General features: G+C 44.7%; 1 protein-coding gene and 1 long non-coding RNA gene across 2 annotated transcripts; one reads left to right on the top strand and one right to left on the bottom strand.

Annotated features, from left to right (window-relative positions):
• Positions 1-18,143: 18,143 nt before the first annotated feature.
• Positions 18,144-20,190, bottom strand: LOC116544659. The gene is made up of 2 exons (XR_004265989.1): positions 19,996-20,190; positions 18,144-18,339 (listed from the first exon to the last, which is right to left on the bottom strand). It is a non-coding gene; the product is annotated as an uncharacterized LOC116544659 (long non-coding RNA).
• On the top strand, positions 20,190-23,088 carry EIF1B (eukaryotic translation initiation factor 1B). The gene is made up of 4 exons (XM_032271195.1): positions 20,190-20,660; positions 21,583-21,746; positions 22,164-22,265; positions 22,661-23,088. The coding sequence occupies exons 1-4, from the start codon at positions 20,630-20,632 to the stop codon at positions 22,703-22,705; spliced, it is 342 nt and encodes a 113-aa protein (XP_032127086.1). The 5' UTR covers positions 20,190-20,629; the 3' UTR covers positions 22,706-23,088.
• The last annotated feature ends 1,239 nt before the right edge of the window (positions 23,089-24,327 follow it).

The raw sequence follows: 24,327 nt of genomic DNA on the forward strand, positions 1-24,327 counted from the left end.
GTCTAAACTAATCAACATCCTCCATTCCTTCTGTAGAACATCACCTGCCCCACGTGCTGCTGCCTCATTTGGTCCTTATATCACCGTGAAATACTCGCTTACCAGGAGTCTGTTGCGTCTGCTCCTAAAGATGTTGTTTATTTATTTAGAGACAGAATTTAGCCCAAGCTGGAGTGCAGTGGCACGATCTTGGCTCACTGCAACCTCTGCCTCCTGGGTTCAAGCAATTCTCCTGCCTCAGCCTCCTGAGTAGCTGGGATTACAGGTGCCTGCCACCATACCCAGCTAATTTTTGTATTTTTAGTAGAGATGGGGTTTCACCGTGTTGGTCAGGCAGGTCTCAAACTCCTGACCTCTGGTGATCTGCCCACCTCAGTCTCCCAAATTGCTGGGATTATGGGCATGAGCCACCGTGCCTCATGGAATCCATCTATTAACAGAAGGAGAAAATTCATCTATTAACAGAAGGAGAAAATAGAAGATATATGTCTGGTAGAAGGCCTCTCTGGCCCCACCCCCCAGCCACATGGAAGGAGCTTAACTTCCTTACGTGACTCGGCACAATGCCCCCGACTGAAGGAACTCCAGCCCCTTCCGCCTAGCAACCATCTAACCAATCATCACCTGCCTCTTTAGCTCCCGCCCAGCAAACTTCCTGCCCAAATCCTGACCAATCACCATATGCCCTATCAACCTCCTGCCCACTCAACTTCCCGTTCGGCAAACTCCCCGCCCGGCAACCGGGACTAACCAATCATCACCCGCCGCCACTGCTCTCCCACCGCCCCAGGCCCTCTGCCCCTATAAAACCGACCGAACAAGGAAAGCGCGCGCGATTTCTCCCTTCCCGCTTGAGTCGCCCGGAGGTCCCAATAAAGTCGGTACCGGTCACCATGCGTCCTGCCTCGTGTCTACTGGGTGCCTGCCTCCGTGGGTTGGGGTCCCGCAACCAGAGGTCGCACAATATAATACTTTGGTATGTCCAGATTACAGGTTTATGAAAATTATAAAGAACAGACTCTCCCTGTGTTTATTAAAAGGCAAATTAGGACAAAGCCTGCAAAAACATTCATATCATATCTCCCTTAGAATTAAAGCAAAGTTTCCAAATTTAATTGTGCAATGCCTTGACTGTTCTGAAGTGTTTATTTCCAAAAATATGGTAATAAAAGGGCTTATATGTCTGTGAACGTATGAATTTAAAGAGAATATTCTCTTCAGTTACTGTTTTCATTCCAGAGCTTTTAAAATTGAGTATCATAATTATTACTCAGTATAACTGTGATAAGTTAATATTGGAATTCCACTAATGAAAAAAAAATGCAAAATGCTTACATATTTAGGCTTCTTTTATCAAGGGTTTTGAATTTTTTCATAATTTCATTGAAATATGATTGATTTATTTATTCTCTGCCTCATTCCAGAATAGATATAAATCTACTTACAAAAACAAGGAGAAGGAAAAACTAGACACAAAGAGATTTGTAAGGTTAAAAGAGAACTTTGCTCGAGAGTAATACAATTGTTCTTACTTCCAAAGCAGGCGTTTCTCTGTTTCTCTGAGGATCCTTATAAACAGACATCATGATATAAAATAACACATCTTTGACAACATCTCTGTGAGACAGACGACGAGTGTCATTTGTGCTGTCCCCTCCCTGTCTCTCAGCCCAGGCTGCTGACTGCACAGACTGATGGCATCACATTGTCATGCTGATTACATGACAATTCAGCAGGACCAGTTCTCAAAGGGACACGGGGGTAGCAGAGGCTAATTGAAATGCAATACACATTCTCAGCTTCTCTGTGGATCTGATTTGATCCGGGGGAACTATAAACTGCCTGGAGCCATATCCCCTATATACTGTTTCAATCAAACTATGGATAAATATTGGGCAGTGGTAACATACTGCTGGGATGACACTATAAACCAAAAATAAAATTTGAAGGCTGCACAACCATTGGAATAGACTTCGTCCTCTAGGCCAGGGCCCTCTCAATTTAACTTGAAAGACTGGTTCAGGCCATGATGTGGGGTGGGGGATGAGGGGGTTGGGAGTGGGGGAGGTGGGGGGTGGAGGGGAGGGGATCAGACATGCCTCATTATGTTCTCCTCCCTTTAGGAATTCAGGAAAAGCCAACCAGCATGTAACATTATCTGGGACCTTAAGTCTGATAAACATTTACAATTTATTCTCTCTGAAGCCTGCTACCTGGACGCTTCTTCTACGTGATTAAAACTTTAATCTCCACAACTTCTTATCTTACCCAGTTATTCTTTTCATTGACAGTAACTTTTTCTACCAACTGCCAATCCAAAACATTTTAAATCTACCTAAAACTTAAACGCCCCACTCCATCCCGCACCCCACCTCCACCTCGAGTTGCCCTGCCTTTATGGACCAAACCAATGTATACCTTAAATGTATTTGATTAATGTCTCGTATCTCCCCAAGATGTATCAAACCAAGCTGCGCCTTGACCACTTTGGAAACATGTTCTCTGTAAGGTCTTTAGACCGACTGACGGCACCATGGACGCCATGTTAACGTCCCTCATCTGCAGGGACATTCCAGATGAGTTCCTGGAAAATCTGAAGTAAGTGGAAGACCATGAAAAGAGGAAGAAATGATCAACCCCTGACCTTGGTCACCCTTGTGACACCACACCCTGCGACCCCTCCCAGCTTGCAAACCACCACCCTAAACTGTAACTTCTGAAACTTTCCACTGCCACCCCAAACCCATAAAACCAACTCCTATCCCACTGCCCTTCACCGACTCTTTTTGGACTCAGCCCGTCCACCTCCGGGTAAATAAACAGCCATGTTGCTCACGCAAAGCCTGTTTGGGAGGATCTCTTCATTCAGAGATTTAACATTTGGTGCTGAAACCTGGGATGGGGGAACTCCTAGGGGAGACCAAACCCCCTGTCCCTGTTCTCCTTGCGCTCCCTCCGTGAAGAGACCTGCCAGCCCAGGCGCCCACTCGGCACCCTCAGATCAGGTAAGCGGTTTTGCCCCAACTCTCCTCTTCAGCCCTTCTCTCTACCTGTCAGCCTCCTTCACCTCTCAGCAGAGACAAGCAAGACAGGACTTGCTGTGAGGTTCATGACCAGAAAAAAATCCTACATAGGTCATGGAACCGGGAACAGTCTTCCCTCAGGGACTGATCGTTGCGGAGACGTCTGCTCTGGTCACTCACTCGCACTCATAGGTGACGGGTCAACGCTGGGACGCACCCTTTGACTGATTCACCCCAGGTTCAGACCAAGGTTCAGTTTGGGCCGCCTGCTAAACTGCTGGCCATGCACTCTCTTTGTCTCCGCCGCCCTTCTTAAACTCTGGGCAGCCTCCCACACTGTCCCTCCCTCCTCTCCCTTAGCCTGCATTCTGAAAAATCTCAAACCCCTCCAGCTATCACCTGACCTAAACCCTAAGCATCTTCTTCTGCAATACTGCTTGGCCACAATACAAATTGGACAATGGCTCTAAATGGCCAGAAAACAGTACGTTCAATTTTTCTATCCTGCAGAATCTAGACAACTTTTGTCATAAAATGGGAAAATGGTCTGAAATTCCCTAGGTCCAGGCATTTTTTACGCATCAATCCCTCCCTAATCTCTGCTCCTTCTCTCCCTTCCGTCCGCCCCTCCTGCCTCCGCCAGCTGCCCGGGATTCTCCTTGTCCATTGACCGTTCTGACCTCTCTCCTCTCCGCCTGTCCAAACCAGGCCCCCATCCAGGCCTTAATCCCTCCCCTCAGAGCCTCCCTCCTCTTCCTCTGCCCACGACCCACCTCCTAATGCCCCTCCTGCCACCTCCCACCTCATACCGGTCTGGCTTACAGTTTAGTTCTGTGGTGACCTCCTCACCCTTGCCTAAGAATTCCCCCTTCGAGAGGTGGCTGGAGCCGAAGGCACAGTTAGGATGCACGTTCCTTTCTCTTTATCCAACCTTTCCCAGATCAACCAACTGTTAGGCTCCTTTTCATCAGATTCTACTAAATATATACAAGAGTTCCAATGCTTAACCCAGGCCCATAGCCTCACCTGGAATGACTTAAATGTCATCCTTACTTCCACTCTCACCCCTGAAGAATGCTTAATATGCATTTTATCACCCTATCAGCCCCTGACATTAAAAAGCTACAGAAATTAGAAACTGGCCCTCAAACCCCACAACAGGAATTAATCAACCTCACCTTAAGGTGTTCAATAACAGGGAAAAAGCTGCCTGGTGGCAGCGCATCTCAGAACTACAGATGCTGGGCTCTGCTGTAAGACAAACCGCAACCACACCACCAGCTCACAAAGGCTTCAAAGTGCCCAGACTGTGGCGTCCAGCCGCCCCTCCCAGACCTTGCTTCAAGTGTCGGAAACCTGGCCACTGGGCCAAGGAATGCCTGCAGCCTGGGGTTCCTCCTAAGCCCTGCCCCGTCTGTGCGGGCCCCCATGGAAAGTCGGACCTTCTGACTCACGTTGCGGCTCCCAGGGCTCCTGGACCGAATCCTGCCCAGATGTCCTCGGCTTGGCGGCTAAAAACTGACGCTGCCCAAACAGCTGGGAGGCCCCCTGGACCATCATGAACACGGAGCTTTGGGTAACTCTTACGTGGAGGTAAGTCCACCCCTTTCTTAATCAACACGAACTCCCCACATCTGGTGTCAATTAGGCCAGCACGCCTTTCCACATTACCTCCCAATCATCCCCACGTGTCCAGTTCCCCGTTAGGCTGAGATATCCTAACAAAATCGTCTGCCTCCTTGTCTATTCCTGGGCTACAACCACACCTCACTGCTTCCCTATTCCCCAAACCCGTGCCTCCTTTAGTAGCTCCCCTTGTGTCCCCCTACCTAAACCTTAGGGAGCAAGACACCTCCTCACTGTTCATTGCTACAAGTCACTCACCCATCATCATCCCCTTAAAACCTAACCACCTTTACCCGCCCCCAGCTTACCCCGTCCCACAACAGGCTTTAAAAGGCCTAAAGCTTGTTACCACTCATCTATTGCAACATGGCCTTTTAATTCCTACAAGCTCTCCTTACAATTCCCCATCCTACCTGTCCAAAAACCAGACAAATTCTACAGACTAGCCCAAGACCTTTGCCTCATCAATCAGATTGCACTTCCCATCCGCCTGGTTGTTCCAACCCCCTACACCCTCCTATCTTTCATACCCCCTTCCACAACTCACTATTCTGTTCTTGACCTCAAAAACGCTTTTTCTGAAGCCCAATTTACTTCCCCATCCATTACCTATCTCGGTAGAATGGAAGCAGAATCCTTCCCAAGCATACATTGGGGGAAGCAGCAAAGGAGAAAGGACTTACAGATGCCTACATACACTGGTTGTAAACAAGGAACAACAAACTGCAGAGGGCTGCAGGAGGCCTCTGGGGAGGAAGGCTCTCCACGCCTCATGTTCCAGTGCAGGGTGACCTCGGCTCTGTTACCATAAACACTGTGCTCAAGGACGTAAAACCCCTTCGTAGCACTATGACCTAGCCAGACTTGTAGGCTCCTTGTAAGGCCCGGGTTCCACCAGCTGCACATAGATAATAGGTTAAAGATAACCACATGTTCTTGTTTTGTGAAACTCCCAAACCATTACTGCTTATCAATCCTTAGAATGACACAGCAGTTCTGGCCACTGATTCACTTCCGGCTCACTGATTCACCCCACCATCACTCCACCCCAACCTATAGATCAAAGTAATTGTAACCAGTAAATAGAGGGGATGATCAGAGCTCAGGGCCTTCACTGTCCCCTCCAAAGTAATAAAGTGATGGCCCCCTGGTCCCACTTTCTCCCTTAATCTGCCTTTTCTCTCATTTCTTTGTCCCACCGAACCAGGGTACCCCCGGGTGACGTAGGGCTGGCTCCCTACAGTTCTTGACCTCAAAAATGCTTTTTTCTAAAGCCCAAATTTCTTTCCCATCCATTACCTATCTCGGTAGAATCCTCTGCAAGCACATACGCGCGCTCCCTGCCAACCATATCCAGTTAATTTCTGAAATCCCAACCCCATCCACTGAACAGCAGCTTCTCTCCTTCCCAGGCATTGCAGGATACTTTCGCCTCTGGATACCAGGTTTTGCACTCCTAACCAAACCACTTTACGAACTTACAAAACGAAACTTAGCTGAACCCATAGACCAAAAATCCTTCCCCCATTCTTTCTTCCATTCTCTAAAAAAGGGCTTAGCTCCTACTTTAGCGCTCCGCAACTCCCCGCAAACCTTCTCTCTACTCAGCAGAAATAAAAGGCTGTGCCGTCGGAATTCCTACACAGGAGCCAGGCCCATGGCCTGTAGGTTTTTTATCCAAACAACTTAGCCTGACAGCCCTGGGCTGGTCCTCATGCCTATGTGCAGCAGCAGCTGCCGCCCTGATACTCCTAGAATTTCTTAAAATTACAGGCTATGCCCCACCGACCCTCTGTAGCTCCCACAACCTCCCAAGCTTCGTTTCCTCTTCACACCTCACACACACACTTTCCTTATCCATACAGCATACTCCCCATTTCCTCGTTTCTCTTTTTCCTATTCCAGACCCAGACCACACATGGTTTACTGATAGCAGTTCCTCCAAGCTCAGCTGGCTGGCACTGGCCAGAGCTGGCTCTGCTGTTGTACCCCACTCGTCTGTCATTGAGACTGCCACACTCCGCTCTTCCACTTCACAGCAAGCTGAACTAATTGCCCTAACCCGTGCTCTTACTCTAGCCAAAGGACCGCATGTTAATATTTATACTAACTCTAAATACCCCTTCCACAACCTACAGCACCATGCTGCCATATGGACAGAAAGAGGTTTTCTCACTACATAAGGACCCTCTATTATCTTTTTTTTTTTTTTTTAAAGATGGGGTTTCACCATGATGGCCAGGCTGGTCTTGAGCTCCTGACCTCAGGTGATCCACCCACCTGGGCCTCCCAAAGTGCTGGGATTGCAGGTGTGAGCCACCACACCCGGCCAGGGCCCGCTATTATCAATGCCCCCTTAATAAGGCCTCTCTCCTCCCAGCCAAGGCCAGAGTTATCCACTGCAGAGAATCCAGGATTTGAGCCACTCCTAAAGAACCCACAGGGTATGGCCCCTTTGAACTCCTAAATGGCCACACCCTTCTGCTTGGGTCTAACCTTATTCCAGACACCAGTTCTCTTGGTGACTATCTTCCAGTCCTCCAATATGAAATCCACCAGGCTGCTAATTTCCTCTTACCCACTCCAGATATCCGGCCATGTGAAGACATCCTAGCCAGAAGGTCAGTCCTCGGTAAAAGCCTAACCCCTCAGTCTCTGCAACCTTGGTGGACAGGACCCTTCCTGGTCATCTATAGCATCCCAATGGCTGTCCATCTACAAGACCCTTCCCAGGGGGTCCCTCATTCCAGGACAAAGCTGTGTCCATCCGACAATTGGCCTGACTCCTCTGCCTCCTCCTGAAAGTCGTAAGTACTCTCCCCCACTTCTCTTAAACTCACCCGTATCCATGAAGCGGAAGAGTAACCCTCTATAAACCTAACAGACTTTTTAACTTCATCAGGTGTCTTTTTCCTGACACCACTATTTAACGCGGTTGTCTATTATCTTCTGTCCTCTTCTTTTCATTTATTCTCACTCTTCATCTCACTCCCATTCTCTGCTCAGACCCAATCCTGTTAATGAAAGTAAGTGGTTAATTATAGATAAAAAACGCTTTCTCACACACCATGAAAACAAAAGCTCTCCCCCCACAGTTACCCTACCAAACCCCGCGATAACCTCTAACAGCGGCAGCCCTTGCTGGTACAAGACCCCAGCGCCCCCCAGAACACTTTCTCATCTTTTCAGCTTACACTTCCAGTTCTGTCTAAGCCAAGGACTTTTTTCCTCTGTGGTTCTTGTCTTACATCTGCCTTCCTACCAACTGGACAGGCACTTGTATCTGAGTTTTCCTTACTCCCCAAATTCGTTTTGCGAAAGGAAACAAAATGGGACCTCCCCCTGAGGTCCTGGCACAACACAAGCGGGTCATTCCACCGATCCCCTTACTTGTGGGGTTAGGAGTTACTACTGCACCCGGCACAGGCATCGCAGGCCTTACCACGTCATTCGTCACCTTCCGTGGCCTCTCGGATGATTTCTCTGCTAGCATTGCAGAATTAACTCCATCACTCTCCCTTCCTCAAGCTCAAGTAAGTTCCCTAGCTGCAGTTGTCCTCCAAAACTGCAGAGGCCTTGATTTATCGACTGCTGAAAAAGGAGGTCTTTGCCTATTCCTAAATGAAGAATGTTGTTTTTATGTAAACCAGTCCGGCCTCATATACAATGCCGTCAATACTAAAAGAGCCCAAAAACTCGCTAATCAGGCAAATGGCTATTCCGGACCTGGCTGGACTGGCTGGCCACTCTCTAACTGGGTGTCATGGCTTCTTCCAATGCTTAGTCCTCTGATACTTATCTTTCTCCTTCTCTTGTTTGGATCCTGTGTTTTCCGATTAATCTCTCAATTCCTACAAAATAATATGCAAGCAATAACTGATTAGTCAATATGACAAATGCTCCTTCTGACAACCCCACAATATCACTCCTTGCCCCGAGATCTCCCAGCAGTCTAAATTCTTTCCCATCTTTAGGTTTCTATGCTGCTCCATTCCCACTCCAGGAAGCCCCAGGAAATATCACCCCATCACCTCTCTTTGCCAGCCTTCCTGATATTCCATTGCCCTCCACTCTTCATTTCTTTTTCTTTTATATTGCTAACATACAAAGGAATGTAAGGTCTTTTAGGCTGACTGACAGTGCCATGGATGCATGTTAACCTCTGTGGCCTGCCTGGATACTCCAGATGAGTTCCTGGAAAATCTGAAGCAACTGGAAGACCACGAAAAGAGGAAGAAATGGTCCACCCCCGCAGTACCTACATAACTTTGAGATTGATAAGGCCATTGGACTTTGTAACCTACCACCTTGGTCAACCTTGTGACTCCCAACCTACGACCCTCTCCCAGCTTGCAAAACACCACCCTAAACTGTAACTTCTATTACTTTCCACTGCCCACCCCAAACCTATAAAACCAACTCCTATCCCACTGCCCTTCACTGACTCTCTTTTCAGACTCAGCCCGTCCACCTCTGGGTGAATAAACAGCCATGTTGCTCACACAAAGCCTGTTTGGGGAGGTCTCTTCATTCAGGGTGTGCATTTTAATATTCTCGGGATCTCCTGAGACCTGAGTCATGGGCCATGGTCACTCATATTTGTCTCAGTTTAAATCTCTTCAAATATTTTATAGTTCAACTTTTTGTCAATAACACCATGGGCTCAAATGCCTAACTCTGCAAACAGGTAGTGACTAAATCCAGGAAGGTGTCTCCTATCAAGCATTCACCTCTTACTTGCTGGTTCATGTAGGGGTCTGGAAGGCCCAAAGGGAGGAGCCTGGTGTCGGGGAGGCTGAGAATCAGCTAGGTTGGAAATGGGTTTATAACATCGGGAAAAATCCACACGGAGACAATGGATCACTCAGCAAGGCTAGTCTACTTCCTGCATGTGTATGCTTCACAACTCACTGGCAGTCTTGCCATGAGAGCACACCTGAACAAAGAAGACAGGGACATTTGTAATTTTCATAACCTGACACAATCGCCCTAATGCTGTGTCCAGTTTCCACTGTACGGTATGGAGCCTCACATTCTACGCTTGACCCAGATGGCTAAAACTTGGAAATTTTCTAAAGAGGTAAAGTCAGAGGAGAACAAAGGAAAAGAGGAAGTCACTTGAGAATGCTTAGAGGTTTCCGCATAAGGAAGGGGAACAAGCTATGACCTGAGACTTGCCTGGGCATGTCAGGGCAAATATCTAGGTTGAAGTGTAAGAACTAAGAACACGGGATGCATTTATTTCTTTATTATGACTAAAAGCTTTAAAGTAAATTAACCTTTGAAGAAACTATTATTTATTCATAATGAACTAGGAAGAAAGCTTTGAAGAGGAACCTTTTATTATTTCCTACAAGCTATTTCCCAACTGTAAGGGTTATTGCCAAGTTTAAAATGAGGAAACAGGCCAGTATAAGAAAATTAAATGCCAATTTATTCAGCTCCCGGGTGAAGTTCTCTGGTCCAGGGAAAGGGGGCCAGAGAAGTCCCACTGACTTCCTGGGGTGGGGGTGGGGGTGGGGTTATAGCTATGAGGAACGAGCAACATTTGGGTGCTCTGATTGGCTCCAGGGGAGCGGGATTGAGACAGGGTGGGCCGCTAATGGTTGGTGGGTTGTTGGGCGTGTTTTCCGGTGCAAGAGCTGGCCAGGGTTGCATTAGCTGGAGCCTTCCAGGGGAGCCATGTGGCAGACCTACGTGCCGAATGCAGAGCCTCGTGCCGGGTGCAGAGGTGGGTGTGTCCGGTCTCCCGGCAAGGCAACCGGCCTTACACCAACCACTATGAAATTATGTTAACAATATAACAGCTGGTATGGATTCGGTCATATATGCCAGCTGATGTCAACTCTCCAGCATCTAACCAAATTACAAAAAAAAAAATTGTTTGAGGCTTTTAAAACTTGAGCTTCAGGAACTCTACTGCTAGTTTTATGGTAAAAATCCAGGTGTGGGCCAGGCGTGGTGGCTCACGCCTATAATCCAAGCACTTTGGAGGCCAAGGCAGGCGGATCACCTGAGGTCGGGAGTTCAAGACCAGCCTGACCAACGTGGTGAAACCCCGTCCTTAAAAAAAAAAAAAAAAAAATCGGGGTGCATTGTGTGCAAGGCAAACAATAAACAATGCTAAATTTGATGAAGTCTTCCTTTTAATACTCCTGGAGGGCGCTATCTGTCTCTTGTTGTTTATGAAAGAGATGTGATAAGCCCAAGATAGTTAATGGACATCTGCCCTGCCATGTGGCCTCTGAATGCTGAGGAGACACATATACTGTCAGTGTACAGTGCATCCTCCTACACCCCACCCTGAGCTAGCCCGACTCTCTGGAATCAAGGTTAGGGTAGGGAGTGTGATCCAAGCCACACACCCGTCCAACTCAGAGCCCTACGAGAGTACTTATCCAGCTGCTCAGTGTCCTGGGGTTGCATTCAGACAACAGTGCTCTTTAGGCTAGGGTCAGGTTCAACTTCATTTAACTGAAAATTAAGAAGAGAAGCGGTTTAAACACACGGGGTTTTTTCTCTCACATATAACAAGTCGACAAACAAGCAGACCCGAGCCCCAGGTTCCATCTATTATTCTGTCCCGCCAGCTGCAGCACATCCAGATGGCAAGGTTATGGTCCAAGACAGCTGTCAGACTTCCAGCATTGTGTCGGCATTCCGGGAAGCAGGAAGGAATAAGAAAGAAGAGCAAAACAGGCACTTGTCCCAACTGAGTCAGCTTCCTTTAAGCAATTGCTATGGTTTTAATATTTTTTGGCCGCTCCAAAACTCATGTTAAAACTTAATCTCTAAGGCCAGGTGCGGTGGCTCACGCTTGTAATCCCAGCACTTTGGGAGGCCGAGGCGGGTGGATCACGAGGTCAAGAGATCGAGACCATCCTGGTCAACATCGTGAAACCCCGTCTCTACTAAAAATACAAAAAATTAGCTGGGCATGGTGGTGCGTGCCTGTAATCCCAGCTACTCAGGAGGCTGAGGCAGGAGAATTGCCTGAACCCAGGAGGCGGAGGTTGCGGTGAGCCGAGATCGCGCCATTGCACTCCAGCCTGGGTAACAAGAGTGAAACTCCGTCTCAAAAAAAAAAAACTTAATCTCTAGTGTGGCAGTACTGAGAGGTGGGGCTTTTAAGAGGTGACTGGGCCTCTTAGGGAGGTCTGCCCTCATGAATGGATTAATCTATTCATGGAGTTAAGAATTGATGGGATAATGGATTAATAGATTATCATGGGACGGGACTGGTGGCTTTATAAAAAGAGGAAGAAAAACCCAAGCCAGCATACTCAGTTCTGTCACCATGTGATGCCCTGCGCCACCTCAGGACCCTTCAGAGAGTCCCTACCAGGAAGAAGACCCTCGCCAGATGTGGCCCCTTGACCTTGGACTTCTCAGCCTCTATAACTGTAAGAAATAAATTCCTTCTCTTTGTAAACCACCAAGTTTCCCGTATTCCGTTATAAGAAAATGAGGTAATAGCAATCTGTTTGGAAAACCCATTCAATACTTCTGTCTACATCCTATAGGCCACACCTAGCAAGGAAAGCTATGAAACACAGTATAGTCTTTTAGCTGGGCACACTGCAGCCCAGAATAAAATCAGGATTCTGTTTTACTAAGAAAAAAGGAGAGAGGCCAGGCGCAGTGGCTCATGCCTATAATCCCAGCACTTTGGGAGGCCGAGGTGGATGGATCATGAGGTCAAGAGATCGAGACCATCCTGGTCAACATGGTGAAACCCCGTCTCTACTAAAAATACAAAAATTAGCCGGGCATGGTGGCGTGCGCCTGTAGTCCCAGCTACTCGGGAGGCTGAGGCAGGAGAATTGCTTGAATCTGGGAGGCAGAGGTTGCAGGGAGCTGAGATCGCACCACTGTACTCCAGCCTGGGTAACAAGAGCGAAACTCCATCTCAAAAAAAAAAAAAATGGAGAGAATGGATATTAGATAGCAACCCACAATCTCCACCACAAACCAATTCCAGTGAATCAAATAGAAAAACAATAAAGAATGGCAATGACATGATTTATTATTTATGCTGAACTAACCCAAGTCAGAAGATCAACCAAAAGTTCTACAGCACCAGATCTCTCTTGAGAAAAAAGGTAAATTTAACTTTTAAAAATAAAATGCAAAGTATGTCCTTGGTGACTTACCCTTTGATTTGGCACAAACTATTCCCAAAATGTCCCCTAAGGTGGAACAATCTAGATCACATTTGGCTCCACCTTTACTATTTTCTTAATTCATTGGTAGTTTTTCTCACCATAATTGCATTACATAAGGAGGGAATCCCACAGCCTCAGTAATCAGAAGTGAAGTCTATAAATCAGCCTTGACGAGAGAGAGAATAAGCTAGGAAGCTGGGCTCGGTGGCTCACACCTGTAATACCAGCACTTTGGGAGGTTAAGGCAAGAGGATCGTTTGAGGCCAGAGTTTGAGACCAGCTTGAGCAACAGAGTGAGATCCCATCTCTAAAGAAAAAAGTAACCAGACATGGTGACACACACCAGTAGTTCTAGCTGCTTAGGAGGCAAAGGTGGAAGAATCACTTGAGCCCAGTAGTTCAAGGTTAGAGTGAGCTATTATTGCACCACTGCACTCCAGCTTGGATGGTAGAGTGAGACCCTATCTCTCTCTCTATATATATATATGTATATACACACATATTTATACAAGCTAGAAATTTAGATTTTTCTTAAAACAGAAATCTGGACTTTCATATGAAATATGACAGCTAGTCTACTTTTGTAGGAAATAAGAATAAATAAATAGTTTCTCTTCAAAGCTTTCCTCCTAGTTCATTACAAATAAATAACAGTTTCTTCAAAGGTTAATTTACTTTAAAGCTTTTGCTAATAATCTTGAAGTGGCTGTTAGTCACAGTAAAGAAATAAGTGCATTCCATGTTCTTACACTTTAACCTAGATATTCGCCCTGACATGTCTGGACAAGCCCAGGCAAGTCTCAGGTCATAGCTTATTCCCCTTCCTTATGTGGAAATGTTATCGCCTCTCTAAGCATTCCTCAAGTGACTTCCTCTTTTCCTTTGTTCTCCTCTGCCTTTACCACTTTAGAAAATTTCTAAGTTTTTAACCAATCCGGTCAAGCGTAGAATGTGAGGTCCCGTTCTGGCCAATGGAAACTGGACACAGCAGTAGGAGATTGTGTCAGGTTATGAAAGTTACAAATGTCCCTGTCTCCGTTGTTCAGGTGTGCTCTCATGGCAAGACTGCTGGCGAGTTGCACCCTTCCTGCAGGAAGTAAACTATTGTTAATTACTTGCTGAGGAGTGATCCATTGTCTCAGTGTGGATTCTTCCCAACGTTATAAACCCGTTTCCAACATCTTTAAAAAAAAAAAAAAAACAATGTGTGAGCCTCTATTTGACCAAGACCTAAACGCTACTGAGTTAACTGTTCACTATGCTCTTGACTTTCCTTGTCTTTGTTGTCATGGGGATGCAATTCTTTCCACAGAAAATCTTTCCTGCTTTTTTCTCCCTGTTCTTTCTCCCCTTTTTTCTCCCTTTGCTTTCCATTTCTTTGTTCTTTCTTTCATCTATCTTTACCAAAATAATTAATTTTCTTTCTACTGATCTTGTTACCCATTCCTTCTTCCATACACTTCTTTTCTGAAATCCTCCTCTGATCAATACTTCCCTTTCAACATCTAGTTTTATTATCCAACTATAGATTCTCTTCCAAAGTTGGTCTTATGTTCTACAATCCATTTATTTCTTTTCTTCCCCCCTTAACTCTCAAGAAATTCTGAGATAAACAAAATGCATTAAAAGCATCAATAATGCCTTCTCTAAATCTACAGCGAGAGGCTATGAACCAAATGCCATCAGCAGTTAGGCAATATTCTTGATAATCGACAGTGACAATTGCAATGACAATTGATACTTAGTTTACATGTCAAAGAGCCAATAATACATAGTACATATTGTGACAAATTAAAGAACCCATTCCTTATCTAAGGTAGAGCAATTGCTACCAGCTCTTCTTAATTTTTTAAAGATAAGCTGGAAAGTTAGTTTTTTTTTTCTTAAAAAATAAATAGGCCGGGCATGGTGGCTTAAGCCTGTAATCCCAGCACTTTGGGAAGCCAAGGCGGGCGGATCACGAGGTCAAGAGATCAAGACCATCCTGGCCAATATGGTGAAACCCCGTCTCTACTAAAAATACAAAAACTAGCTGGGCATGGTGGCGTGTGCCTGTAGTCCAGCTACTTGGGAGACTGAGGCAGAAGAATTGCTTGAACCTGGGAGGCAGAGGTTGCAGTGAGCTGAGATTGTGCCACTGCACTCCAGCCTGGCGCCTGGCGACAGAGTAAGACTCTGTCTCAAAAAAAAAAAAAAAAAAGAAATGAACCTGAATTTTTATATGAAACACACAACTAATTCACCTTTCTAAAAACAATGGGTAGACCTGTAGTTTCAACCTTTGATCTATAGCACATATTGAATTATTTTCTAACCAATTCAAACATATATACCTCATCACAGCACTTGGAAGAATGCGAAGCACACTGCAGGCCCTCAATAAAAGTTGACTGAAGTTGTAACTGAGTCAATGGACTTATTCATACTCTTCACTTAGGGAGGAATTTCTGGACTGTTTCAGTGCTTGGGTAAGGTTAGGGACTACTACCTTGACTATGATGAAAATAAGGGAGATGCAATCACTTTAATTGAATCACTATGATTTTATACTTTGCTATGAACTAAACTCTATGATTATGATAAATTAGCTTTAGTATACTGCACACAAGATTTAGTGACTTCTTTTCATGAGTGACTATAGGCCTTTAATCAGTAACCACTGAAATTGTATTTTACTGGTCCATGTCTTGAATGTCACCAATTGACCAGACTTACTCATTCTTTCCCTGTGAAAACACCACTAAATGTAATAACTCGAATGGTACGCTTTACCTCCATAAGGGAATTATAACATGAGGAAAAAAACCATGAAATTTGGAGGCAGACATACCTGAGTTCAAATCCTAGCGATGACGCTTGCTGTATATTCCTAAGCAAGTAATAAACTTTCTGGGTGTCTCATTTTTCTCATCTGTAAAACGGGACAATGAACTCCACTTACAAAATTGTTATGAAGAGTAAATAAATAATATAAAATGCTTGGAACTTTTCCCATCCCACAGTGGAGAATACAAAATATTAGTAGCAATTCCCCTTGCTTGCTTAGTGTATATCTCAGTTCAGAATGTTTCACCTTTTTAGCTATAAAGTGGGTCAACTCATATTTACCTAGTATTCATAGTACTTTAACTTCGTATGTAGTACTTGGAATTACTAAGAAAATTTGTCAGGTTTCAATTACAAACATGAGTACACGGGCAAACTAATATAATAGGAACACAATTACACAATTTACAGGTTTGTTTATTTCCTAGCCATACAACAATACAAAGATTTCTTGCTATAAAACAACACTGATACATATTTCTAAAAGTGTTCTAAAGTGAAGGTTTTTAGCACAATAACAAATTTACACCTCTGGTAGGTAAAAAATTTGCATAGATGGGTGTGTGTGCATGGACAGACACACCACTGGTAGATGAAGGGTCATCACTCTAAAAAAGTTAATTTTTTCCCTGAGTGTCAGATATATTCATAATTCAAGGTTTAACTTCATGATCGATGCCAAAGAGAAGTTTATTCTCACATTGAAAATACATGTATTGAAACTTTGCATTCAACCAAGATGAAGTAACAGTGACTGAATTTACTCTTCCACCTAAAACAACCAAATCGCAGGACAAAATATAAGAAAACAGGTTTTCAAAACACTCCACATGAAACAAAGAAGGACAGTGATTGCTGAGCAATGGGAAACAATTAAGGTGAGCCCTGCAATTGGCCTTTCTGTCTTGAAAGAGTGTCCCAGGCCAGAGCACAGAACAGGTGTCTTAGTCTGTTTTGTGTTACTACAACAGAATACCACAAACTGGGTAATTTATTTTATAAAGAAATTCATTTCTCACAGTTCTGGAAGTTGGGAAGTCCAAGGGCTTGCATATGATTGAGGACTTTTTTGCAGCATCATCCCATAATAGAAGGCAGAAAGGCAAGACAGAATGTATACGGCCTTTAAATTATAAATTCTGTCTTTAAATTATCTCTTTCCTGTCTTATTTTACTGTAAGAAGTCAAAAGTAGCCATGTGCAGCATGGAGGACTTGCTGTTTAGAGATTTCTTTTACCAGACAGCCTAGTTCCTCACTCTTAAATTGTACCTTTCATAAAGCCTTTGGGCATGGACAGGGCTCAGCCCAGTTATTTGCTACTTTGTAACAAGGGTCGCCTTTGCTCTAGTTTCCAATACCTTGTTCTTCAGTTCCATCTGAGACCTCATCGGAATAGCCTTTACTGTCCATATTTCTTTCATTATTCTGGTTAAAACCACCTAAGTAATCTCTAAGAAGTTCCAGACTTTTTCTAGTCTTGTCTTTCTTAACTCCATTTAGTCTTCAACCTTGCAGGTCCTTGAAACTTTCTTATTCTGATATTTGCATAATAATTAAATGTGGCTTGGTTTAACTCTCCTTTTAAATTCAACAGCTCTCTGAAAATAAGAAAAACTACTGACTCTAACACATGCATAATTTTTGTTTCTGCTCAATATTATACTGTGTGGATACTCCACATATAATGTGCTAATTATAATCATGTTGATCATCATCACTATTAACAAACACAGAGCCCATTCACCCACCTTCCTTACTCTTCTCCCAGGAAAATGGGAGAGTGTAAAGCGTATGATATTAGGAAACAGGCCTAGCTCACGACTTTCTCTTCTGTGGTTTGCTGCATCCATCCCCCCATCACCTACATCAGTCATTTCTCCCAGTGTTATCCCTCCCCTAGCCCCCGACCCCTCAACAGACGCCAGTGTGTGATGTTCCCCTCCCTGTGCTCATGTGTTCTTATTCAACACCCGCCTATAAGAACATGCAGTTTGATTTCTGTTCTTGTGTCAGTTTGCTGAGAATGATGGTTTCCAGATTCATCCATGTCCCTACAAAGGACATGAACTCATCCTTTTTTATGGCTGCATAGTATTCCATGGTGTATACTATTTTCTTTGTCTAGTCTATCATTGATGGGCATTTGGGTTGGTTCCACGTGTTTGCTATTGTAAAGAGTGCCACTATGAACATATGTGTGCATGTGTCTTTATAATAGATTGATTTATAATCCTTTTGGTATATACCCAGTAATGGGATTGCTGGGTCAAATGGAATTTCTATTTCTAAATCCTTGAGGAATCGCCACACTGTCTTCCACAATGGTTGAACTAATTTACACTCTCACCAACAGTGTAAAAGTGTTCCTATTTCTCCACATCCTCTCCAGCATCTGTTGTCTCCAGATTTTTTAATGATTGCCATTGTAACTGGAGTGAAATGTATCTTAATGTGGTTTTGATTTGCATTTCTCTAACGACCAGTAATGAGCATTTTTTCATATGTTTGTTGGCCTCATAAATGTCTTCTTCTGAAAAGTGTCTGTTCATATCCTTCGTCCATTTTTGAATGGGTTTGGTTTTTTTCTTGTAAATCCGCTTTAGTTCTGTGTAGATTCTGTATATCCAGGTATTCTTAACATGGGGTCTGCAGATCCTTGGTCCATGGATAAAACTGCAGGGGTGGAGATCCCTAAAACTGGATGGGAAAAAAATATTACATCTACATTTCCATTAACCTCTAAGCAAAATTTACCATTTCCCTCCATTATGAATGGAGGAGATAATATCATAGTATTAGATGGACCTGTCACTTTGCACCAACAGAAATCACACATACTTTCATATTAGATTTCTGACGTTACAGACATCAAAAAATATCTCTAACATTTATCAGCTTTTTGAAATTGTAGTGTTAAACCTGGTCTTGCTAGATCTTGTTAGTGTATTAATACAAAGATACATGTTATGTATGTATTTTTTAATTTTAATATAATTGGTTTCCTTTGTAATCCTATGTACTTTATGAACTTAAAGCTTAAACAACTTCTCATTATTCATAGAAGGGGTTCAGCAGTTTCACAGGACTGCCATGGTACACACATAAAAGTTAAGAATGCCTAAATTTTAGTCTATTTCTTTGCTTCCAGAAAGCCAACCAAGTGTGACAATTGAACACCTACCTGAGTGAGCCAATTCCCAAAGTCTCGGGTTTATTTCTTTCCCTGTGCGTGACTTGATGGGAAGATATTACTGTGATATTGTGCTGGCCTAGAGCCAGAACCGGAGCAAAACTATTTTATAAAATGCAAAACTGTTTTTAGATAAGTTGAAATGGCTGCCCCATTCTCCTCACAATAACTACTGTCCTTGGCCTCTGTAAATAGAACTGCTAGTTTGTTCTTCAAAACTATGTAAAGCTGCTTACCTTTTCTTATCAGTAACTGCTACAATCTGTGATGTGTAAACAAATGTATATCTTGACTTCTGTAAACCACTGAGGTGAATCACAGAATCCCCTAGCCCTTGAAATGTCCGGAGACCCCCGCCCTTATCTCCACCCAGGAGGTGAATCACAGAAACCCCTAGCCCTTGAAATGTCCGAAACCTTATCATCCCCATCCCCGCCCCTCACCCCCACTCCCAAGGTGGTTTTTCGGGTATAAAAAATCATGGCACCCTTCTTTTGGCCCCACAGGTTGGAGAGACATGAGTCCTCTGTGGTCGCTGGCACAATAAATGACCCTGCAATCTGGCATACTTTTGTCTTGTGGTAACTTTCTACACTCCGGTCAAATACAACATTACGGTCTCGTACATGACTCCATCAATTAACCTATTTGCTGAGCTCACCTTCAGCTGATACCTGGCATCTTTCCTGAATTCTGTGTTGGGTCTTCTGAGGCACACAAAATGAACTGACAAACTGATTTCTGGTATGTTCTGTTCACACACGCCTGGCCCCCAGTAGATGCCAGGCACATGATGAAGCCGGGCAGTGACTCTCAAGCCTGATCCCAGACCAGCAAGCAGGATCAGCGTCACCGAGAAGCTTATGAGAATTGCAGATTCTCAGGTCACACCCTAGACTTCCTGAAACAGAAACTCTGGGGTCTATCAGTGTTTTCTCAAGCCCTCCAGACACGCACACTGGAGTCTGAGATCCACCGTGCTGGGGAATCGGAGGTGCGCCCAATCCTGGAAAGAGAGGGTCCCATCTCCATCCTTGGTGAAGACTAACACCGCTCCTGCAACTGGGCTGGAATTTCAATGCAGGTGGTGCTGCGGGGCGGCCAACGAGTCGAAAGCCGGAGCAAGGGGACTTGTTTTCTTCCTGCACCCCGATTTTACTTACATTACCCGGGGCCTCGAGGGTGACTGATAGAGATTACCCCTGAGCGACGGCCCCTCGGCCTCGCGACTGCAAGGCGAGAGAAGGGGAGTCAAGGGAGACGCTTGATTCCTTTGACCGTCCTCCCCTGCGAACTCGTGGGGTGCAAAGACCCAGACCCTCAAACTCTGGGCAGCCCGGCGGCCGTCGGAACCCTTCCCAGGTCTTCCGCCCGGAGCTAGAGGGCGCACTCCCTGACGGGAATTGAGGTCTCGAAACCCCGCGGGCCTCGGGCTTTCCGGGCTCTGCTGCCTCCGGAAAACTACAAGTCCCAGGATGCCCGGCGCGGAGGGTCACGTGGGAGGAGCGGCGGGCGCGGCTAAATAGTCTCCATCGGCCATTTTGTGGGAGAAGCCGCAGCGCCGCCTCTTCTCTCGCGTCCTCGCATCCGTCGCCGCCGCCTCTTCCTCCGCCTCCTCCTTCGCCTCTTCCTGCCTCCTCCCGGCTTCCGCCGCCGCCACTCCAGCCGCATCCCAACCCCGGAGCGAACCGTTTCCGTATTTATTTCCGTTTTCTCGCCACTGCAGACTTCTGACACGGTGATCCGGGCGGGCCCCGCAGGAATTTTATCCCCTCACCGGCCTCACACTAGTATCGCATGTCCACTATCCAGAACCTCCAATCTTTCGGTAAGATCCGTCGCCGCCGCCGTCCTCCCTTGCCCCGCGCGCGCCTCTGCCCGCTGCCCGCCTGGACCACCTCCCCCAGGGGCCCGCTTTTTGCCCGCCTTGCACCCCGACTGGGGCTTTGTCTCGGCGCCCAGAAAATGGCGACGGGGCCCCTGGCGACCCCCTCCCCGAGGACAGCGCCGGACGGCGAGCCCTCCTCTCGGAGCCCCGGCCGCGGGCCCTGCCCTCCCCCACCCCAGCCCCGTCCTTGACCCGGCTCCCGCCTCCGCCTCCGCGCCCTGACACTTTGGCCACCGTGTCTCGTGGACTCCTAGATCGGCCCTGCTGCTTGCAAAGGCGATGCCGGGCCAGGGGGACTGGGGATCGCCGTCCGTTCTCCGCAGCTCCCGGGGGTGCTTGGGGAAGGCTGCGGATGCAGGCCTCTCATCTGTCACCGGGCAGTGGTTCAGTCTTCTCTGCTTGCGTAGAGAGTTGTAAAATGACGCCTTTTGATATACGTGTTTAATCTACTTTTTTTTGGCAAGGCACAGTTACGGTTAAATGATTGGGGTGGGCATATTCGAATGTTTATGTTTTCATCAGAACGTAATCGAGATGACGCACGTTTTTATGGCGGCTATAAAATTAAGGTTTTCTAAATCTCCTTTCTCTCATTAGAGGACCATGTTCAACGATAACATTATCTGTCTATAACAGCGTTTTTCTACAACGGACGTAGGTGTTCAAATGTTTTTCTCTTTTTCTGAGAGTACCTTGGGGGTATTAATACACCACCCTCATCTTCATTCCTACCCGCAAAAATAGCAAAGGCACTAGAACCTTCATTGATGACTGTCTGGATTGGTACTATAACATATTTCTGGAAAGTACTTCCCTAAAAAATATTATTCTACTTTGGATTCTTTTTTGTATCCATTTGCAGACCCCTTTGCTGATGCAACTAAGGGTGACGACTTACTCCCGGCAGGGACTGAGGATTACATTCATATAAGAATCCAGCAACGGAACGGCAGAAAGACGCTGACTACTGTTCAGGGCATTGCAGATGATTATGACAAAAAGAAACTTGTGAAAGCTTTCAAAAAGGTAAAAGGATTAGGAAAAAAGGATTAGAATAGAGTTACTGAGGCGCACCTCTGAACCGGATTATGATTCACACCTTTATATCAGCGGATGAAAATGACTAGACCGAAAAGGTTGTTCTCATTCTTGTAATTAACACATAAATATTTAGTTATTCTCCCAGTGTGGCCTCTCATTTTAAAAGAAGATTTGCGTGGATTTCACATAAATTTAAATGTGAAATATTTAGTTTTTGATGCTACACATAAAATCATTTCCTGATTTACAAATTAATTTGGAAGGATTGTGGATTGTAGGAGACACAATCTGTTTCTCTAAATAAAATCAAGCTTACTGAAATGGTAAATTCTGTTCTTTTGGTGAAATAAAACCTCATAGTAGTTGGACTAAATTTTATTGTATATTTATGCACTCTTCCAGAAATTTGCCTGTAATGGTACTGTGATTGAACATCCCGAATACGGAGAGGTTATTCAGCTTCAAGGTGACCAAAGAAAAAACATTTGCCAGTTTCTCTTGGAGGTGAGTGATTGGGTGCTTTATGTGTAACCTTGAGATTGCTTTTAAAATTGCATTTAAAGGCAACATGATTCGTTTTCCACTACGTAACAATCATACAAATGAAGTAAATTAGGTGAAATAAAGATATGGTACTTAGTGGGAAAGCAAAGACCTTTATCTGGTTTATTTTGTCGTTAGAGTATTCTGATCATGTCTGTATATACACGCAGGATATTTCTTGGCATGTAAAGTATTCAAATATATATTGAATTGTTGGTTATCAACAGTGCATGCCACACATAACAGTGTTGCAATAAGCTGCTAATAGTGATTCTTTTTAGTTACTCTTCCGTGTCTTCCTAATGAATTTGTATAATTCTCAGGGTTATTTTGCTAAATTAAATTTTATTTTGCAGGTTGGCATTGTCAAGGAGGAACAGCTTAAGGTTCATGGATTCTAAAATGAACCTAAATACGTGGAGAATTTCTTGAATAGTTGTGTTCTCTAAACTCAGTTTGGCTGCCTTGTGAAATGATTCCCTGCAGTAAACGGACTTCTCATTTATTTAATCATTCAAACTTCCATTCACATCTGCATGATTACAGAAAACACGGGGTATGTAGGCTAGTAACACATAAGAAAATTGCAGTAAGATGGTAACAGAACCTCATATTCGTCTTTACATATTTCCAATGGAAAATGTTTTGAGTGTTTATTGTTTGGTTTATTACGTTTCACTTGATTAAATGTTTTTTGTTGTTGTATTAAACCATGTATGTTGCAGCTTAACAATAAAAAAAAAAATCTATGAATCCGTGTGAGCAATTATGCTCCCAAATCTAAGCAAGTAAAATACACATTTTGTCTTTTTTAATTGGAGTTATTCTGCAAATATTCTTCCTGATTAGCTTCAGCTGTTATACCCAGACCTAGAGGAGAACCTTTGTTATATGTAGCTTGTGTTTTTCATTTACTGATACAAGAATAGAAGCAGGAGTAGAAATTCAGCCAGAGCCACAATTCTTGGCAAAACCAGTAAAAGTTGACAAGGAATTTATCATACTGTAGTGTTAAATGTAAGAGTATGAAGTTTAACAGTATTAGCACAAAGTTCTTTTCTGTGTTCTTATCAGTTGTTACTGAGTTGCCAACATAAGTCTATCCCTAAGTACTAGATACTGTAATAGTCTTGTGACATAAAGTATATTTAGTCACAGGCACTTCCCTGCAAGGGTAGGTTGATGGTATCACTGTCTTACAGATGGAAAACATTGGGTCTCAAGTTAATTTCCCAAGAGTGCTAGAAAGTGACAGGGTGTCAGCCCAGAGATACCAGCCAGGAAATTTATTTCACTACATCATGGTTTTGGCACGTGTTTTACCAAAGGGAATCAGAGCCACAGATGACCATGACTGGGGGGTGGCAGTGGTGTAAGAAATAATTGGACCAGGAATGGTGGCTCACGCCTGTAATCTCGACACTTGGGGAGGCCAAGGTGAGCGGATCACTTGAGGGTGGGAGTTTGAGACCAGCCAGGCCAACATGGTGAAACCCCATGTCTACGAAAAATGCAAAAAATTAGCCAGTGCACACCATAGTCTCAGCTGCTCAAGGCTGAGGCCCCAGAATCACTTGAAATGGAGGTGGAGGTTCAGTGAGTCAAGGTGGCACCACTGCACTCCAGCCTGGGCAATAGAGCAAGACTCTTGTCTCTTAAAAAAATGTATATATAATTTGCAGTTCTTAGAGATTTCTGCAGCTCATCCTCTTGAGTTCCAGGCTCCTTTTTATTAAGTAGTAGTTATTTACTTGGTTGTAGAGGCTATGCCGCTAAAACCATTTAGCCAATGCAAAGAAATGCATCTATAAGGGCAAACTTTAGCTTACTACAGTTGGATAAGGACGGTATGGGAAAAAGTCTTGTTTTGGGCTAGGGAGCCCTAATGAGCCCTACACCTGTATTTTGATGATAATGTTTTTGGGAAAACAAAATCAGCCCCTACAAAGTTTGCCTCTTAAAGGTATTAATAATAGGTTTATTATTTTCTCACCCCATCCTGCCTCCAATACAGTAAGACAGA

The sequence above is a fragment of the Sapajus apella genome, unplaced genomic scaffold, assembly GCF_009761245.1.
Source record: "Sapajus apella isolate SASKATOON/1434 unplaced genomic scaffold, GSC_monkey_1.0 scaffold4, whole genome shotgun sequence".
Lineage (NCBI taxonomy): Eukaryota > Metazoa > Chordata > Mammalia > Primates > Cebidae > Sapajus > Sapajus apella.

What these genes read in the sequence shown, in the direction of transcription:
- EIF1B (XM_032271195.1), top strand. Translation starts at nt 20,630, where the DNA reads ATGTCCACTATCCAGAACCTCCAATCTTTCG. An exon ending in CCAGAACCTCCAATCTTTCG is followed by an intron (nt 20,661 to 21,582) that starts GTAAGATCCGTC and finishes ATCCATTTGCAG; the next exon opens with ACCCCTTTGCTGATGCAACT. An exon ending in TTGTGAAAGCTTTCAAAAAG is followed by an intron (nt 21,747 to 22,163) that starts GTAAAAGGATTA and finishes GCACTCTTCCAG; the next exon opens with AAATTTGCCTGTAATGGTAC.